At 38.9% G+C, this 21,455-nt stretch overlaps 1 protein-coding gene across 2 annotated transcripts; it reads right to left on the bottom strand.

Annotated features, from left to right (window-relative positions):
- Positions 1-403: 403 nt before the first annotated feature.
- On the bottom strand, positions 404-19,729 carry LOC115453690 (protein transport protein Sec24D). 2 transcript variants are annotated; one of them, XM_037438800.1, is made up of 19 exons: positions 19,623-19,729; positions 16,004-17,511; positions 15,120-15,310; positions 14,698-14,815; positions 14,127-14,212; positions 13,431-13,620; positions 11,793-11,902; positions 10,757-10,870; positions 9,956-10,045; positions 9,488-9,673; positions 8,848-8,995; positions 8,194-8,354; positions 7,484-7,652; positions 7,104-7,316; positions 6,245-6,439; positions 5,225-5,416; positions 4,747-4,940; positions 2,886-3,019; positions 963-1,194 (listed from the first exon to the last, which is right to left on the bottom strand). In XM_037438800.1, exons 2-19 carry the CDS (start codon positions 17,490-17,492, stop codon positions 1,191-1,193), a joined length of 3,984 nt encoding a protein of 1,327 aa, XP_037294697.1. In that variant the 5' UTR covers positions 17,493-17,511; positions 19,623-19,729; the 3' UTR covers positions 963-1,190. The 2 variants fall into 2 exon arrangements, with proteins under 2 accessions (XP_037294695.1, XP_037294697.1); XM_037438798.1 differs by lacking the exon at positions 2,886-3,019 and having other exon boundaries at positions 404-1,194.
- Positions 19,730-21,455: the final 1,726 nt, after the last annotated feature.

A 21,455-nucleotide genomic window follows, 5' to 3' on the forward strand; every position in this document is an offset into this window, starting at 1 on the left:
ATTTTCACAAATACATTTCCCTATACGAAATTTACAATAAAACTACGCATTACACAGAGTCCATAATAGTATTGTGAGTCGATAGAACTGATATTATATTTATATAATAATACTAGTTATTGTTTGCGGTTTTGACCGAGTAAGTCCGTTTTCAAACAGTACCACTGCACGTTTTTGGGATCAAAAATAGTCTATAATCTATATGTGAAATCGGGACGCTGTTTGTATGTATTAAATCCATTCTGTAGTGTTTGCGTTACTTGAAAACGTTTTTACAAACTTACATTTACAGTATTAGTAGGATGAAATGGTGGAGAGTAGGAGGGAGCGTAAGGGGTTGTGTCCCGATGATAAATCACCTAATGATATCATGTTAATGTTGTCATGATGTTGTAACATTTGCTGATTGAAATAAAAAAATGTCAAATTGATATCTCATAGCCATTATAAGTACACATTACTTTAATTCAATAATTCAAGCATGTATTGCCAGAGGGGTAAGTAGAATTGATTCTACAACCTAATTGTCTTCGTATATGATAAGCTATACTAAGTACCAATACAAACCACGTGTAATGTTTTATAAATATCGATAAAATTTTACAATTGGAACGCGGTACCGTCCTATTCACAACAATGCAATACAAAAACATAAATCTGTTACGCTATATACATTATCTCTTTAGAATTACAGTGATGTAACAAAACGCAATTTTCTAAGTACCTATACCAAATAGTAAAAACAATAGTTTGTATTGCATTTCGATTAATAAATGGTTATATTGACATCATTGTAAGTGTAAAGCGTGGCGTCGATTTGAGTAGAACTGAAATGCGCAGAATCGTATACGTGGTGATTCGACGCTTTCCTAATGGACGCAGTTTTATAGTAGGCCCAGCGAGCCTAGTCGACGCTGGTCATTACGATGCAATTTCGATTTTTTTTTATTTCAATCAGCAAACCCGTATTATACATTGGACTCATCGTGTACCAGTTATGTCGACTCACGACCTCCCGTAGGCGCGGGCGCCGGCGAGCGCGTCCCCGCGGCGCCGCTAGAGCAGCTGCCGGATCTCCTTGTGTACGTGGCACAGGTAGTCCACGTACGAGGGGCTGCCGTCCACGCCGCGGTCCTCCACCAGGAAGTGGCGCAGCACCGTCTCCAGCTTGTCGTGTTGTCGCATTATTGTTAGCTGGAATTAGAGAGTTTATATACATGGTGCTCTAGAAATATTTTTTCGATTGAATTTGATAAAAAAAAAAAAGATTTTTTTCATTAATTATGTGGATATATTAAATCTAGATGAATATATTTTTGTTCAGGCGTGTTTGTTCAAGTTTTTAGACTTACATACTTAATAAATTTAAATTAGTAGATTTGTATATTTTAATATTATTATAAGAAATATTTTTGAGTACATAAATTTTAATTTTAAACAAATAAACAATAAAAATATAAAAAGAAAATAATATGTTTAAATCAAAAGAAAAAGAAAGACCAACACAAAAAGAAACGCAAAAGCAAAATTGTGCACTTTATAAAAAATAACCATATACATGCTAAATAAAAAAACTCCGCAATGCGTTAGAAGCAACACCGAAAACCCCAAACCCAAGAAACATGTGCATAAACCACTGTTACCCGTTCATAAAGAAATGTAAAACCCGAAAACAAGCTGCCTCAATTCTCAATTAACGATATCAATACATTTCACGCAAATAATTGAAAATATTTATCGTACGACACTAATTAGTTCTCATGAAATATAAATGATATGATTATAAAAAGATGGTATTACGATATTTTTTTCTGACCGGAAAGCGACCATCGCACACAAAGTCTGAAACTCGCCATAATGACCCACATGAGAATGTTTCGGACTCAACCTTTATATATCTGTATTCAAACAGGCGAATAGCGGCGATAGCCTAGTTGGGTGTAGAACGGACTGCCGAGACGAATGTCCGCAGGTTCAAATCCCAAGGGCACACACCTCTGACTTTTCTAAAAAATCATGTGTGTATTCTTTGTGAATTTATCGTTCGCTTTAACGGTGAAGGAAAACATCGTGAAGAAACCTGCACATCTGAGAAGTTCTCTATAGGAATTTCGAAGGTGTGTGAAGTCTACCAATCCGCACTAGGCCAGTGTGGTGGACTAAGGCCTAATCCCTCTCAGTAGTAGAGGAGGCCCGTGCTCAGCAGTGGGGAAGTATATAATACAGGGCTGATATTATTATATTATATATTCAAACAGGCCGGAATATTGTGCTTTCTGCCGAGGGGTAATCATCCCTCGTCAGTCGACACTCTATCTGACCCCCACTCTGTTTACCATTAGGTGCGGTGGGGCGACTTAACCGTGTCCGTTTAAAAAATGGATTTTAGTAATACTGGTAGTGATTAATGAAAAAAAAAACAATATTTTGTTTATATTCCAGATATCCTTGATGAATGATTCCTTTGTTTTTTAAATACTCATAGACAGCAGTCTTGTACAATCATACAAAAAATTGACATAATAACCTGCGATTTTAAAAAACGATCCCAGCCGCTCTTTTTCAATCCATCGTAAAAATAGACCAATCAGAACTAAGTTAACATGCTTATAAATGGATTCGATTAGTTTATTCACGAGATCGGATTAAAGAGTTTGGGAGCGTTCATTGAAATCGATTTTACCCCACAAAAAAAGAAAACAACCCAATGAACCAAAACAGAAAAAAACCTCATGCTTTCATATTACTTATTTTGAGTTACATTTTCAAGATCAGATGAATATGGTCATTTATTGAAATCGATAAATTTACCCCATACAATAAAATAATAAAGAATCCCTCCCAAATCAAAGCCACCAACACCCAAGCCCCTTTAGTCGACATACATCATCTTCTGGACGCTCTTGTGCGTCGCCATAAGGTACTCGACGTAGGAGTCGCCGGCACTGAAGCCGCGGTCCTCCACGAGCAAGCGGCGGAACGAAGCCTCCTCCTTGGAATTCTGTTGCACTACCGATAGCTGGGACAGGCGATGGGCGATTATGGAATTGTGTATCGATTGTATCATATCGATTAAATTGATGATAATTAAAAAATATTTTTTTATCGATTATATTAAATTGAATTAATGAGTGATTTTTATATATTGGTATATCGATTGTGTGAAATAAATTTATCAATTATGGGATTTGATAAGCAATTTTTAAAAAGGGTTTAAAAAGTAAGTTAGCGATTGCGAATTTATTAAATTTACTACCCTTAATAATTCAGTTTATTTTAATAACAGTGTATGGAGAAATTTATGCATGTTTCTAATTTCAAAGTGCTAAAGTACAGGGTTTGTGTATAAATGAGCAAAAAGGCTATTAACTATTTTATTATAGAACAATGACCAAACTACAATAAGCAAAGATAGGTAAAATTTTAATAAATGTATCAAGATATACTTGCTTAAGAGCTCTGATATTTTTTAAAATTAATCTTAATAATGGTCGGAAACAGATTTTGACATTCTTATTATCAATTCATATATTTTGCTGTGCATAATCGCCCACTTTAAGCTTGAAGCACGCTTTCAAGCAAAGTATACAGGCTGACATTCTATTTAGTAACAAATTGGCTGTATATATGTTGTGCCTTTACAACTAGAAACTATAGCTCATAAATAAGTACAACACGCTTTTATTTTTACCTCACTCAATGTCAGTGTCAATTTTGACATTTTATTATAAAGAATGTCAACCCATTGAAAAACAATTTATTACACTGCAGCTAAAGCACCGGCTTACTATAATTCGATGCATATTCGACTTTATACATAACTTAGTACGACAGATATTCAATTAACAAATATAAAAAACCATGCTTTTGTCAAACAAAAAATACAACTACATGTTATTGTCTACCATGCACATATTTACAATAAAAATATAACTGAAAAAGGAAGAAAAAGGACGAACTTTCACCCCTCATTTGGGACGGAAATATGTCCTACCTTACGTGCACTTACAGCACTTCAAACCCATACCTTTGAGGAGTTGGGTTAGATATAAATTACAAAATAAATATTTGGGGTAGTGAAGAAATATAGCGGTAAGTTTGTCATAAGCTATAACAAGGCCATTTTCGTACCCCATCGATAATATAGTCTTTATGCCACTGTAATCATACGGCCTCAGACCGGCTCTTAGTGGAATTAGCATTCTGGGACCTCAATACAAATACTTTGTTTCTTTCAGGACAAGATTTAAAGCTATTTATACTATGTTGTATCTAAAATAGATGTTATTTTACATCTATCTATATCATACTTTAATCAAGGGTTGGCGAAACGCGTGGTAACAGCGGGTTGTAGAAAGTACTAGCCAGTTTTAACGGCTGGTTAGCTGCTTAATATCATCCTACCTCAGTGAGTTAAAACGGACAAAACGTGCCACAAAAAACAAGATTAATATGAGATCTGGAATCGACCCAAGACCTTTACTACGTGAAATACACTAACAAGGATCAAGAATACAGCTGAGTAACCGCGGTTTTCAATAAACAATTCCAATTGTTTTTTTTTTTTTAATATTGCACAAATATAAAATTCAAATGAAGATTATTTGACATGCTTACAAATGACATTTGGATTGGTTGCTTCTTGGGATCGGATCGAAGATTAAGATTGGGATTGCTCGATAAAAATAATAATAAATGGATTATAAATGAAATATAGTATGTATGTATATTCCAGTATATACTAACCCTCATGCAAGAGCGTCTCTTCTCTCTGGCGTCGTGCAGTATGGCGCGCACGGCCTGGCTCGTGGCGTTGTGTCGGTCCGGCAGCTCGCACACCTGCGGGTCCAGCTGCTGCGGCGACGACACGCCGAACACATCCGCCGTGAACTGCGCAGGCGCCGCCGAGCCCACCCACAGGAGCATGTGCACTCCGTTCTCTGTAGGTTAGGAAATAGATACTATTGGTAAGATACATTTACACCCGGATAGCGACTACTGAAAACAGTGTAAAATTTGTTATAATAGACCAAGTAAGTTCGCAGTTCAAGATAACCTATGTCCGGTCCGAACTGGCCGACATGATTGTGTCGACTTAATTAATATCTTATATAATCACGATTACAATTAATTATATTTTAGAATGACACACATGTTGGAGTCTAATGTAAATCGTAATGACTAACTAACTGTAATATACCATTTGTCATAAACAAACTCCTACCTAGCAGATACACGCCATGATCATTCATCCTGTCGACCGACGCCCGCAGCGGCGCGGGCGCGGCGTCGGGCGCGTCCGCCAGCGGGTGCAGCGGCAGCAGGCGCGGGTACGTCAGCACCACCGACTGCGGCACGTCCGCCGTGAGCGCGCGGTACATCGCACACGAACGGTCGTCGCACGTTATGTCTGGACCTAGGGATCAGTATTAGCCGGTTAGTATTTTTTTTTTTTATTTTTTAGGAAGGCTTACAGACTAATAACATTAAATTAAGTCACATCAATGTATAATTAAGTTGCTAATAACTAGCCTCCACATTTGAGTATACAAATATCGATATTAAAAAGAACCAAAAAAAAAAGAATAATAAAAATAACAGTATTACTTATATAGTCCTATAAGAAGTATTACAGATATGAAAATAATTTTAAAAAGAATCATTTTGAAGTATCAAAATATAATTTATATGGATTGATATGTTATTTGATTGATAACAAATATACTGATAATCTAAGTTTAGACTAGCAAGTGTTAACAGAAATTGATTGTGTAGAAACTTTCAGATGCGTTTATGTTAGCGACAATATTTTAATAACTTTATGCACTTGCAACTCATTTGGTGTAAGACCTGCAAGCTTAAAAATTTGCACTAAGTCGCTTGTTGTGACGGTTTAATATATAAATAGCTTGTGCAAGACAACTGCAAATTTTCTTGTTAATCTAAACCTTGCTATATAATTGGTGGAGTATGTAAGGGGAAATGAAAAAGATGTGGTGATGTTACCCCAATTTGTGACAAGTATTAATGTTTACCCCATCGTGCGATAGCCTATCATTTACTAATTTTTAAATCAATATAATTTATTTCAAGTAATGAATACAATTGATAAGATTTTCGTTGTAAATTTACCCCAATATCGCAATAGACGTTTATTGGATGAAAATACATTTATAGATCTACAAACCATATTTGACATTATATAAATTTAGTAACAGAAGTAGTAGTTGTGTAGGGTACGGACCGCCGGCGACGGCGTCGGAGCGCAGCAGGCAGTTGGTGTAGAGCGGCAGCAGCTTCATGGACTCGGGCAGCACGAGCTGGCCGGCGGGCGAGGGCGAGGCGCAGTGGCGGCGGTAGGCGGCCAGCGAGCGCGCGCACCGCGCCGACAGGGCCTCGCGCACCGCGCGCGGCGCCGCCTCGCGCAGCGCCCACACCGCTGCGGGCACACGGTACACACGGCTTCAACACGTGTCTGATACTAAACACCACGTCTAAAGTCTTGTCTAACTCCCTGCGTTACCAAAGAATGTGCCAACATTTCCATATAAACACCCGTTAAGCGGCGATAGCCTAGTTGGGTGTGGAACGGACTGCCAAGACGAATGTCCGCAAGCTCAAATCCCAAGGGCACACACCTCTGATTTTTCTAAAATTATGTGTGTATTCTTTTGTGAATTTATAGTTCGCTTTAACGGTGAAGGAGAACATCGTGAGGAAACCTGCACATCTGAGCAGTTCTCTATAGGAATTTCGAAGGTATGTGCGTGTGCAGCGTGGTGGACTAAGGCCTAATCCCTCTCAGTAGTAGAGGAGGCCCATGCTTAGCAGTGGGCAAGTATATAATACAGGGCTGATATTATTATTTATTATTATTACTCGTTAAACTACAAAACAAAAACAATTTTTTTACTGTCAGCTGTCAAATTAGACTATTTTCCCTCTATGTGCCAGTCAGTGAGAGTCAAAATATTATTCGTCAGTTTTTTTTAATATGACATCATCATAATATTCGAATGGGTTCAATTTTTAACGGTTATACCAATATTACGAAAATAAAAACTAACTCAACCCTTTCTTTCATCTTGATATTAAAGTCTCACCTTGTTTAGTAAGGAAGTTGATGGTGGTGTCCAGCTCCATGGAGCGGTAGACGTCGGCGAGCTGCTGCGCCAGCGACAGCGACAGGTTGATGACGCGCAGGCGCCGCTGGCCCGAGCGGTGCGTGTACAGCAACGCCGCTTGGATATAGACGCCGTCCTCGGCGGTTAATTTGTCGTCGTGTTTCACCTCGATACCTATCGCCTTGTCCGCGTCTGTGAATAATAATACAATATTTATCAAAGTATAGTGAAATTTATATTAAATAAAATACTGTTCATTTGTGATATATGTTTTTTAAAATCTTCTTTGATTTGGCACTTTATTCAAGACTGGCCATTAGTGACGTATCTATAACATCAAGTATGTAAGTGATACATACCAACGGCGGCAAGTTCGACGTCCGTGGTGTTGGACATGAAGAAGTGTCCGAAGAAGTCAGTTGGCCGTACACCAGTGGACGTGCGCACGCGCATGACGGCGTCGTGTGCGGTGTTGCGCGTGGCGGCGCGCCGCACGTCCCACAGCAGTCGCGCGCCGTCCGTCTCCGCCTGACATAGCGTGGGATAAAATAAAACATCCATAAAATTGGGGTAAATGTCTTGACAGCGTTCTTCAAAAATCGCCAAATTGACAAAAAAATATTTACAGAATAAAAGAACCTTATACAAACGAAAAGTGCATTTTATTAAATTAATTCTAGTGTTAAAATTTGTTTATGTTTATCACGATATACGACTTTAATAGACAGGTCTGGCTAAAGTTGGTTATTGATAATGCGAGACAGTTCGCAAGTCTGCTAATTAGTCTCCATCCATACTTGCGATACTCTCAAATTCCGTCTACACAAGCTTCTCGAATTTTACTGACCATAGCAGATGTCAGTATACGTTTCACCATGGATCTAAGCGAACTGACTGACGTGACCTTCGATCCTAGCAAATGTGACCATGGATCCAAATGGATAAAAAAAAACCATCGACTAACGAGAGATGATTGCCCCTCACGAATCGACACCATGCCGGCTAGTTTGAGGCCAAATATTAAACTACACTACACTAACGAGCAACTTATGGCTGTTGGTGTACTCACGGTGAAGTAGGTGTACTTGTGGAGCTGGCCGCCGGTGAGCCGCGGCAGCTGTCCGATGGTGGCGGCGTCGACGTACGCGTTGTTGCAGACGAACATCTCCACCGCCACGCCGGCCGCGCTGCACGCCTGCCCCGTCTCGTTGTACGCTGTCGTTTGCGGACCTGCGAGTGCCACATGCGGTATTATCGATGTAGTCAAATATTAATATAAGTCTAAGATGATAATGAGTCAACGTTGTCGTCAAAAATGTATATTGAAGTTTATAATGTACTTATGGTGGTAGTACCCCATCTTAAATTAAATTTACTCCATACACATAAAATAACACTAACACACACGCACGCACGCATGCAAGCACACATTCACATACTTTCCGGGCCTATCGCCATATCGGGCACAAATTCTAGTTTCCAGCTGACACTGAGTAGAATAATCCAATATTCTTTGCCCGAGTCGGAGTTCAAACCCTCATCACTGCAGTTATACCGTCATATAACTACACCACCGGAGCAGTCATAAAATATTTTTATAAATTGGATGTATAGAGCATATTAATATGAGTTAAGTCTAATACCTTTTAGAGTACAATCGTTGCCAAATTAGTTGTAACAAACTTTACCAATCCTGTTTACAGTAGGATATATAAACACTTACTTAGTATCTGTTTCTCCTTCTCAGTTCCCAATAGTTTCCTGTCCTCTCTGTTGATGAGTTTCCCTGGCGCGTTGTAGGTGGGCAGGGTGGTGTGGAACACGAACAGCTGGCCTGAAGTGTCGGCCGCTTTCAAGGCTTCCAGACCCGCCTGCAATCATGAATATTATTGAGGTATTTCTTTGTAAAAAAGAAGATATAACCATTGACATATATTCTATAGACACGAACGTCCATATAAACTATTTCTGTCAATATTGACCATACTAAAGTCAGTTTGAATGGATTGCAGTTCATTTCAGTTGAACACAATGATTTTTCGGAATGCCATATTTTGAATTTAGTATGTAGCACTCATGTATCAGTGGATATAACCAATTTTATCTCTATGAATGAGTTTGCATGAACAGTACGACTATTTTTACACATATAAATACAATATCGCCTTTCGTTTGTTTAATAAGAATGATGAAGTTCAAGATTCATGGTCAAAGTCTTCTTTGATTGAAACTAAGATAAAGTTATGACAATTTGATACTCCCAGCAATCAATATTTCTTCAACAGTTATTAATAAAATTTCCTATAAGTAACTAGTATTGCAGCTGAGTTGGAGTTCAAAACTACAGCATAAGCAAGTCTTACCTGCACAGCAGGTAGCAGTATGGTCTCCGTCTCCTTGTTATCGTTGAACATGACCGGTAACTGCTGCAGCAATGCCTGGAGCACCGGACCACTCTCCTCAGGATATACCAGGAACCCTTCCAGTAGGGGAACAAACATATCTCCCACGTCACCCACCGACATCATCTGCGGCTGGGCTAGGGAACCCTGAGGAAACAATAAAGCTATTATCGATATTATCTAGACAATTTTAGGCATTACATGACAAATTGATGCATCGATATGAGGACTATCCACTTTATATTTGATCGTAAACTTTTATCGATACATCCATTTGCTTTTTATCATTATCGATATTTCGATACATCGAATTTGGAAAGGAAATATCGATATTTTTATACACTGGTATTTTATATCATTAGCGTAATTTCTTTCACTGTTATACATAAACAAGCCTTAGGTACTAACTGATATGTGTTACATAATCACCTTGATGTTATAGAAGTGTACTGTGGAGCTGTAAGTGATGAAGCCGACGCGTGTCCAGCTCTTGCCAGTCTGCTCGTCTTTTGGCAATGCCTGGAAATAATTACACTATTCAGTCACACTGAACCAATACTAACTTAATAATAACGAGGGACTACTGCACTCACACTTGAGACGAATATTTGTGGATCGTAAATTTGACTTGGTTCCCCTACGGTATATCGATTCATATTTTTTTTTTTATTGCCTTAGTAGGTAAACGAGCAAGCGGTCCGCCTGATAGTATAGCAGCATCCGCAGCCCATGAACTAAAGCAATGCCAGAGACATAGCCAAGCGGAGATGGGCACTCTTTTTGAGCCTCGTAAGTACAAGTCACTCGAGAAACACCGATGCAGGTAGTTCTTTACATATTTCGATCACAATTTGACCCATCGCACCTGATGGTAAGTGGGATGGTGCAGATAGAATTGTTTATCCCTCGTAAGTCGACATAATAATGCCGGCCTCTTTGAAATTCACGAGTTAAACTACAAGTTTTGAAGTACAAATATTCGCACAAGGCGAGAGTGAGAGAGAGAGAGAGGTCAGATTGTTGACACTAAGGATTTATTCTCTATGACCGTGTAAACTCGTAACACGGCTGTGTTCCGTTATCTTCACGAAATTAGCGTGGAATGGTATTCCGTGTGGCAATTTTTATTGTCTGAAACGCGATACCGTACGTTACGTGTTTGTTGCTTGCGCAGACTGAGTATTTTAGACGCGCGTTTTGATAATCCGTATTAAATGCGTCTAAATGTACCTCTATAACGTCCATGATGTTTTCGCATATGGTGCTGAGCATGCCGTTCTTGATGGAGTTGTACGACACGTCGATCACGAATACTAGCGCAGGCGGGTTCGGCAGTGTGTTGTTCTGGAAAAAGGACAACAAGATATACAAACAAGTTTTAGACTGGGTTAGGTATTGCTCGCGGTTTTATCCGCTTTGAAAATCTTTTTTATTCCTCCAATGCACCTGATGGTAAGTGGAGAGGGGTCCAATAGAATGTCGACTGAAGACATATCATTAGTCCTCGACAGTCGAGACAATTATGCTGGCCTGTTGGAACCGGATATACACAAGTTGATCCCGGAATGTAACACACTTACGTGGGCCACTATGACGGTTCTTAGCACCTTGTGTGCGGTCGCTACTCGGGTGGATATAAAATATATTTACCACCAGCAAATGACTGAGCCGGTACAAAGTCCCTAAAACTAGCGATTTATAACGTCATATGTAAGACGTCAGCGCCGTCTATTTGAAAAATCAGATTAAACAATCCCATTATTCCCCATGGAAGCAAATTACGGATATAAAAAGTAACCATTATGTTAATTCTGGACATGGCCTACCTATGTGCCATATTTTGTCCAAATCCGTTCAGTTGTTTCTGCGTTTACTTCTAACAAACATCCAAACGTCCAACCTTTCACATTTACATCAGTAACAGTAAGCAGTAAGAATTGTAGGGATCCATGAGGTGTTATGCTAAGTATGAAATTTTAATTTGTTATTTGATTACAAGGCTTTAGTCCGAATTCAGTTAGCTGTGTGTATATTATCGCCTGCTTTAACGGTGAAGGAAAACATCGTGAGGAAACCTGCACATCTGAGAAGTTCTCTATAGGAATTTCGAAGGTGTGTGAAGTCTACCAATCCGCGCTAGGCCAGCGAGGTGGACCAAGGCCTAATCCCTCTCAGTAGTAAGAACCTCGTGGCCAGCAGTGGGCAAGTGTATAATACAGGACCGATATTATTATTATTATTATTAATATAGTAAATGGCAACACACCCTACAGTACTCTTTAGTGGCGACGATCTCGTACGTGCCGAGCGCCATCTCCGCCGGCACGCGCCCGTACTGCTGCATGCTCGTCACGTACTGCGTGTACTCCATCGGCACTGGGAACAAACATTTGTTACACATACAATCAGGGGTAAGATTACTTTTTTTTAATACCGCAAAGTGACTGTACTGCACCTAATAGTAAGTGGAATGAAGTCTAATAGAATGTCGGCTGACGAGAGATGATTACTTGACAGCTGTATATACTGCGCACCGTTCAAATTCTGCTATCGCAAGTCAGAATCGTCTGTCGCCATCTAGTGTGATTATTGAGCATTATTTTCTTGTCAATATTAATCTTGCAATTCCAGTGATGTTGACGAGATGGCGGTGTAAACACTCATTTTACCCACACCGGAATTGCTAGTATTCCCTGTTGGACCTATGCCAGCCGACGCTGTAGCAAATCTGCATAACGGCCACTTCACCATGTCTACAGAAATTAAGGTAGCTGACTGACCGCGAACATGATGACAAACCAGCCATCAAGTTCAGAGTCTTCAACTTCCACCCGACCCTATCCTACTCCAATAGGGGGTCTGCTCAAAACACTTGCATATTCATGTTGCGGAAAGATTTTGGATTATGGGACGTGATATACGTTGTTTTGGTTATAGACTGACCGTAAGCATGTCAACCGATTTTGGGGATCCAGTCAATTTTGTATGGAAACTTACTATGTGTTGCCTGACGTGGTAGAGACTTTCCCGCCCTCACACCCACCACTACAACTCCTGTAAGCCAGGATCAGCAGTGGCACGCATTTTATGACACCGAGCAGTGAAGCTCGGCGAGTCTCAGGGAAAACTACTATGTCATTATCCCGCAACGAAATTATTCAAATAGAAAGATAGGGAGGAGTTGGAAATATTAATTGTCCGTCCACCAATTGACGTGGTAGGCAAATTCAAGGCCAGGATGATCTATAGCCCATATGAGGCAATATATAACCGAGGAGGTATATAGTAGTGACCAATAAACACTCAAAATATGAGAGCAATCATCAATTTTGGTGTTTGGAGCAGTGGCGTAGAGTGAAATTTTTACAAAGGTAACCCGTGGCAAAAAAAATTGGCTTAAACATATAGCGGCCAATTTAACATAAAACACACAAATAAATAAACCTAAGAGTGAAGCCGATAGTCATCGGATTGTATGGACGCTTCGCCACTGCTTTGGGATAACTTGATATAATTTTACCAATAATACCAAAATAATAAACAATACCTTCAGTAGACGAAATAAATAAAATAAAAAAAAAGCGACGATAGCCTAGTTGGTTGTGGAACGGACTGCCGAGACGAATGTCCGCAGGTTCAAATCCCAAGGGCACACACCTCTGACTTTTCTAAACAATTATGTGTGTATTCTTTGTGAATTATCGCTTGCTTAACGGTGAACGAAAACATTGAGAGGAAACCTGCATACTTGAGAAATTCTCTATAGAAATTTTCAAAGGTGTGTGAAGTCTACCAATCCGCACTAGGCCAGCGTGGTGGACTAAGGCCTAATTCCTCTCAGTAGTAGAGGAGGATCGCGCCCAACAGTGGGACAGTGTATAATACAGGGCTGATATTATTATACCTTCAGTAGTGGCCTTGCAGAAGGCGCACTTGAAATGTCGTCCGGCGTCGATGAACTTCATGTAGGGGCACATGTAGGCCTTGCAGCGGCAGCAGCGCACCGGGCCCATGGCGGGGGAGCCCGTCAGCGCCGCGAAGTCCAGCAGCGGGGGCTCCTGCTCCGCTCCCACTGTCTCCGCCATGGGAGAGATCTGGGAAATTAAAATTCGGTTGTAATGTTTAGAAACGATCATGTACACAACACAATATAGATGATATGCTCCATCCTTTAACTTTTTTTTATTTGTTATTGAAAGTTTATTATGATTTTTAAATAAAGTCTGCATAAATATTGTATCTTTTACTTCTTACGGATTATAATTTGTACGCCGCACATTAAAACATTATAGGACAATTTATATTTATATTTGAACAATGTCTACCTTGCATATATACTCATGTTCTACAAAAAAAAATGAATTTGTTTATCTACTTCATCCTGTAGTCCTAGTGATGAGATGCAGATGACGTAGGATGTTTTTTCTTTTTTTTTCCAAATGTATGTATAATTTTTACTAAGTTACAATATTAATTTTTACTTGTGCTTCACAAATTGGGTGTCGAACGGGAAGGGGTGCTGCGAGGTCCGATATATCTTACGTAGCCCACCCCCTGATGCTATAATTTAATTATACCACGACAAAAAAGAAGTACTTACGACTAAAGCGAAAGGCATCGAGGTCTGCTTCAGAAGATCGGCGGTAACCGGCACCGAGTACATGGAACTTCTTATGTACCTGGGACCTGGAAATGTATAACAACACCTGTAACCATTTGTGCTAACTGATTTTTCAATCTTCTGGAAGTTATTCACAGCATGAAATATTTAGTATTGTTTTTAGAAAATTAATTAAATCCTGGCCAATAGATTTGTTTGCCGTCAGTACAAAAATACGGCAACAGACTTTTTTGCCGACGGTACAGTAACAATCACGTCGAGATTTCCAACTATCAAATTGGAATTATGTTTTTTTTTACTAATATGAATAATACATTAAGATAGAGTAGAACACAAACAAATTAAGAATGACAATATTATGTATAGTTATCAATTTGTCTCACTTTTATATTCAGTCAGGTTATGGTTTATTTGATGGGATAAATTTTATCTCATTGAAATATTACTCCTAAGACAAATAGTTAAAGCACAATTAAATCTTCCATTAATTCCAACATGTACTCCATATCAAGTCATCTTATTCCCTCGTCCAATGAGTAAATCCACTCACTTGCGTTCCCTTTATCGTCGACGACGAAGTTGGTGGTGACGAGCGGCGGCACGAGGCCCTTGTCGTTCGTCACGAACACGCCGCTGCGGTTCTGCTGGTCTTCTAAGATAGCTTGAATCTATAAACAATACATTTTTTTATTACTTTTGTGTATACTTAAAATGAAGGTAGTTAATATAACTCAAAGAATGATATGTGTTTCTTTTTTTATTACTTTTGTATACAGGGTTACAGTTAAAATGAAGGTAGAACACAGACACATTGGTAAAAAAATCTCAATAAAATCTACAAATTTTGACATTACTAAATGAATAAATTAATATAAAATTATGAAAGATAAGATTAAATATATATGTACTAATGTAATAATTATATATTAATTACTTAAAAATTATATGCATATAAAGGCAATAAAACCGTACCGGACTAGGCATCTGATCCGGGTCAAGCTGCTTGGTCGGCGGCTGCGGTTGATACTGCTGTCCAGGATACGGCGGCTGTTGTCCAGGGTACGGAGGCTGGTACTGCGGCGGGTACCCTGACGGTTGCTGGCCAGGGAACATTCCCTGGCCTGGCAGCGGCTGAGTTTGATGGGGCTGGTTTGGTGGCATACCTGTATGAGGTGAATTAAAAAGATTACAATAAATTATTCATGGACTTTATCGTTATTATTATTATTTTCTCCATACGTTTCGAAAACTTTGCAGCCTACATGCAGATCCTTCCAACGTCGCAACGCCGGGAGAAAATTATAATATAAAAATCCGCGGTAAAATACGATAATAGATTTTTCAATGTCTTAAATTCATATGAACATATGTAATAAATCATTATAAAAAAAAAATATAATAAAATTGTTAATAGTAGTCTTTCGTGTTAAGTTTATTACTGGTTTGGTGGAAGATATTATATAAATATTGGCCATATAAGAAAAGATAAGTAGTGGAATTTCAAAAACCCTGATTTAGTATCTTTACCATTACTCTGCCTATCGCTAGCTATTGCTCGCGAAGCTGTCTCGAGAGTTCTTTTAGAATCTGTCAATAAGTAAATTTAAATTCTATCTCATAATTTATGTACTTTACGAATTTTGTTAGATATTCATCAGTGTATTCACCTTGTACTTGTATACCAGTAACATGTTGACAATTAATTTCAATAAAATCTTTTTAATCAAGAAGGTAAAAAAAAAGATACACATAGACCAACATTATAAGGTATAACAACTTTTTGAATCTAGAGATACATTAAAAATATTACTCATTTAATGGCTAAAATATGTAGCTATTACTAAAGCAACACTTACCAGGATATGGAGCACTGGCAGGTGGGCCAGGTGGTTGACCAAATCCTGGCTGACTGACTGGTGGTGCACCAGGGAATTGTCTCTGAGATAGAGGTGGCGGCATGTGCGGTAAACCTGGCATCTGCTGGAACTGCTGGCCGGGCGGACCTGGCGGACCAGGCTGGGGTGGGAGACCTGGCATGCCAGGTCCTCCAGGCTGCGGGGGCATACCGGGTTGAGGCGGTAACCCGGGCTGTCCTTGCCTTGCTGGCGGTAGACCAGGTTGTCCAGGTCCTGACTGAGCATGTGGTGGAATACCGGGTTGGCCAGGCTGAGGAGGTAGTCCCGGTTGTCCAGGTGGCATCATTCCGGGTTGCGGAGGTCCCTGTTGCGGCGGCTGCCCAGGCGGTCCCGGCTGCGGGGGAAATCCAGATCGTTGCAAGGGCTGCTGTCCAGGACCAGGTTGCGGTGGCATGCCTGGCTGAGGTGGATAGCCAGGCCCATGCATTTGACCTGGTTGTGGTGGCAATCCTTGATGACCTGGTAGCTGTCCAGGTGGTCCCGGTAATTGACTAGCTCTTGACTGTGGCGGTAGTCCAGGCTGTGACATCATGCCTGGTTGTGCAGGCATACCACCTTGCGACATACTCTGTGGCGGCATACCGGGTGGTCCAGGTTGGGGTGGACCTCCCATAGGCTGTGGAGGCATTCCTGGCTTTGATTGAGCTGGTGGTGGTGGGGGCATGCCCTGCCTGCCCATCATTCCAGGTTGTGGTGGAAGACCTGCTTGTGAATTTGCTGGAATCTGCCCTGGTCCTGGTGGCATTTGCCCTGGTCCTGGCGGCATTTGCCCTGGTCCTGGCGGCATTTGTCCTGGCCCTGGAGGCATTTGTCCTGGCCCTGGTGGCATTTGTCCTGGCCCTGGCGGCATTTGCCCAGGTCCAGGTGGTATTTGACCCGGTACTGGTGGCATCTGTCCCGGTACATGAGGCATTTGCCCAGGCCCCGGAGGCATCTGCCCATGCCCAGGTGGCATATGGCCTGGTGGACCTTGCGCTTGACTCATTGGAGGCGTTCCTTGACTAGGCTGTACACTTGGTGGCCGTTGCTGATTCATCATATCGAAGCCCTGAGGAAGTGATGTCGGCACGGGTCCTGGCGTCGATGAGGGTGGGTTTTGACCCATTGGAGGATACTGTGCTCCACTAACTGGTGGCCTGCCTGGCATTGGGCCTGGAGGTCCGGGCTTCTGAACTTGTCCAGGTCCATAATTTGGAGGATATTGCCCTGGAGGCAATTGGGAGGACGGTATCGAAGAGGGTTGAGACCCATTCAGACCCATGTTGGACATCTTCTGGCTCATGTCATTGAAGGGATCCTGCATGCCTGTAGGCGATAATTGCCTGTAGTTAGCATTAACCCCATTGTAGTCTTGAGAAGTGGGGGGATAGAGGGGGTTGTTCGGCGCATTATTGTTTTGACCCGGTGGCGGGTATTGAGGATTCATCATCTTGATTAAGCCAGTTCACCTGTAACAATAATAAATACAAAGATGAGGCTTTTCTGAACAAATTTGTGTAGTTAATGTGAACAATCATTCTCAAAGTATTGTTAGTGTCCATAATTATACTTAGCTTATAGCCGTGAAGAACATAGTAGGTTGTATGTTTATAAATTTTTATGTATGTGCTTATTTAGTATTTAATGTATAAAGGTTTGCTTTTCCTCAATAAAATAAAATAAACTAATATCAACTTTTTACAAATATAAAATCCTTTTTTTTTTACAGTTGAAAGGTAATAGAAAATAGTTTTGCTTATTATATTTAAAATACAATAAATGGCAACAAGCCTGAGTATATTTGGTTCGTGGGATATGTATACCAACTGTTATAGCCTTCGGATAAACATTACAGAAGTAAGTGCACTGCAGCACCAGAGTTATGATGAATCAGCACAAAAACTTCTCTTAGCAAATGTAACAAACATCATGCCTTTATCTCTGAAGGGTTAGGCAGAGGTGCAACCAGAGCAGCCACTCCTCACGGCATGTGTTCTGTCTCATGTGACAGGGAAAAGCCTATTGCCACATTAGATGCAAAATTTCAAACTCCAACTGATACAGATCAGAAAACTTGACTATGACTTCCCGATTTGTGATTTGAAGTAGGGACATCAGATCAATGTGGTACTTAGCAAGCAATACAGATATGCCGCTGAGGCAGCTTCCATACAAAATAATGTTTTATGAACCCTTCACCAATTAAATATCCCTTATTTTCACATAATTTCCATAATTATAACTAATACCTATTGCCTTGGTGGGATACTAGTAGTGCATATACAAAATCATTGGAAAATCGTACATAAGTCCACAGTATTGAATAAACAGGTAATCAATCATTATCAATAACTAATATTAGAGAATGTTTGAACTACACCTCAACACTTCAGAGGAAAAGTTTTTGAAAGCAAAACCAAAATATTATAAATAAGACTTTTATTTCACATTGTTCAATAACTTGATTATTGCTATTTTTGAATAATGATAAAATATAATAGCCTATATAACCTCCATATTATATACTGCCTACTGCTAAGCATCAACCTGCTGCATTATTTAAAACATTAAGACTTTAGCCCAGAGCCTGACAGACTTCAAGTACCATCAAAAATCTAATGAGAATTCTCGGATATGTATTTTTCCTTATAAAGTTTTCCTTCACCGTTATAGTGAATGATAACTGATTAACAATACACTCATAACTTCAAAAAGTCAGTAGTATGTGTCGCAGGTTTGAACCAATGGATCTTTGTCTTGACAATCTATTCTGTTACTAACTAAGCTTTCACATTTTGTACCAACTTGATTTTTTTTTATTCTTGTATTTGTATTAACAAGCTTCAACATATTGCAAAATATATTATTTAATTCATGTTTAAAATATTGTCAAACTGTAAATATAAATCATTAGTCACTATGTTTCGTATACAGATGCTTTAAGAAATCACAAATTAAATGATATTCTTTAAATAATAACCGCCTAATTTATTTTCAAATAATTCCATTCTTTTTCATACGGAAGCTTCAGCAATGTGTTTAAAAACTATCTCTTATTATACAAGTTATAAAGACCATTAAACAATTCAACTTACTGTAAAGATGCATTGAGGATGAACGCGCAAAGTATGTCACACAGTGATAACAAACTACAAGCAAATACGTGTCTACATACAATAAAATTATCCCGCATTTCTTACTTACTTAAAACTTTTACGTCAAATATTCGACAGTCGACGCGTACTATCACGTAATTAAGTAAATATCAGGCGAAAAAGAAATTTTAATAACATGTATCACATACCGAATTTGGGCAAAGTATAGACATTTCAATGGGAAATTTATACGATTTTAGCAAAAGAATGGCGTGTAATTTATCAGTGGACGTTTTGGTTATGTTATATTGATTGTGTAATTGAGAAATAAAAAGTAATAAAGGCAAAAAGTCACTAAATATTGGAGTCGAAGATTTGACAGCTGCCTGCTAAAATGTTTAATTAGATTTTGGGAGATTATGGAGTCCCGTTGTTCTTGTATTTCATTTGATATGAAATATAACATGTTTACTTTTTGTACTTACGGCTTATGTGAGAAATTTTCACGAAATAACGCACTAAAAAATATAAACAAGACACACAAATCACACAGAACTGCAGGGCCACGTATTAGGCGGTGTTGTCAGCAGAATATCGCTTATGTGGAACTTTTGAGTTACCCACCGACGTGCGTGAAATGAAATGTAAAATACGTTATCTATAATGTTTTATCAACTATTACTTATTTTTTTTTAATTGAAATATGATAAAATATATATAAGTTTTATAACAAAGTAATTAATAAATATTTTTTTTATATAATATCTAGATAATAAAATTATATGGTTTTAAAATTAAATGTGTAGAATGGAATACATTCGTGTATCCTGGCAATGTCATTATTAGTGTCAAATTATATTAGCTGTAAATAAAAAAGACCTTTATTCTTACATGACATAAAGTAAAAATTATATAAACTTTCACAGGAGACGTCTCATCTAACAGATGAGACGTGTAATATAAAATAATTTTGAAAGTATGGATGTTTGTTGCATAATTGGCCAGAACAGGTTTGGCAAAAAGTGACATACGTAGATCAGTAATAATAATACTTTCAGTTCAGCTAGTATGATTAATGATTCTTTAAATGGACTAGGATGCACGGTTAAAAGAAAGTGCCCATTGGTCTCCTAAAATTATCGATGTACATTTAGTTTTACGCACACATTCGGACCTATATATGGGAGCAGACGAGTGCATAGGCTCCTAAGCTACTTTTAAGTTTATCCCGGGAACCGGGGCAAGTCTACTTATGCGGCGTATACCCAAATAGATAAAACGGACATAAAATCCAAATTTTTGCTTCAAAACTTATTACCAATTGGTAATAAGTCGCTGTCTTATTTGAAATGTCCATAATATGAGAAGATGTCTCAACGTCCTTAGATATTAATACAAAAATAATATACTTACAGAAAATATAGTAATATTCGCATTAAAAATATGCGCAAACCATGATATGGAAAAAATATGGAGTATTTTACCTTGATGTTTTGCAATTTCACGATAGATTGGGTAACTAACACATAAGCGCAATTTTTTTTTGACAATCTTCCCAATGTTTTCTCTATATTATAATCTTAGAACTCTGCATAAATTCTATCACACAAGCAGAACCGCGGCAAATTGATTTATTTTACACCCAATAACACTTTTGTTAGGAAGATGTTGAGTCATGTTTTATTTGCTTTTTAATAATGACCAGACACTGAAATAATTGTATGTAGGTATGTATTATTAAATTGCGATTTGCGAATATAATTTTTGCATAGCATAAGAATCCAAATGAAATCTAATTAGAAATGTCATTCGCCTACGTTTAGGTAGGTAGATACAGAACATGACTGATCCATATGAGAGTGGAAGTTAGGTCTGTATCTCTAAAGCCATAAAATTTTAATTTATTTATCGACGAACATTTTAATTGGTTGGTTCAAGCAGCGATAACCTAGGTGGGTGTGGAATGGTCTGTCGCGACGAATGTCCGGAGGTTCAAATCCCAAGGAAACACGATACTGACTTTTCAAAAAAAATAAGGGTGTATATTTTGTGAATTACCGCTTGCTTTAACTGTAAAAGAAAACATCGTGAGGAAAACTTTATATCTGAGAAATTCTCTAGAGGAATTTTGATGGTGTGTGAAGTCTACCAACTCGCACTAGGCCAGCGTGGTGGACTTCTAGGCCCAATCCCTTACAGTAGTAGAGAAGGCCCGTGTCCAGCAGTGGGACAGTATATATTACAGGGCTGATATTATATTTTAATAGATTTAAATCTACAAGTAAGTCAGTCAGGCTCTTGCCATGTTCAATAGCCAA

Source organism: Manduca sexta, chromosome 3, assembly GCF_014839805.1.
Source record: "Manduca sexta isolate Smith_Timp_Sample1 chromosome 3, JHU_Msex_v1.0, whole genome shotgun sequence".
Taxonomy (NCBI): domain Eukaryota; kingdom Metazoa; phylum Arthropoda; class Insecta; order Lepidoptera; family Sphingidae; genus Manduca; species Manduca sexta.

What these genes read in the sequence shown, in the direction of transcription:
- LOC115453690 (XM_037438798.1), bottom strand. Translation starts at nt 17,492, where the DNA reads ATGATGAATCCTCAATACCCGCCACCGGGTCAAAACAATAATGCGCCG. An exon ending in CGGATCAGATGCCTAGTCCG is followed by an intron (nt 14,816 to 15,119) that starts GTACGGTTTTAT and finishes TATTGTTTATAG; the next exon opens with ATTCAAGCTATCTTAGAAGA. An exon ending in AGAGACGCTCTTGCATGAGG is followed by an intron (nt 1,195 to 4,746) that starts GTTAGTATATAC and finishes CTCTAATTCCAG; the next exon opens with CTAACAATAATGCGACAACA.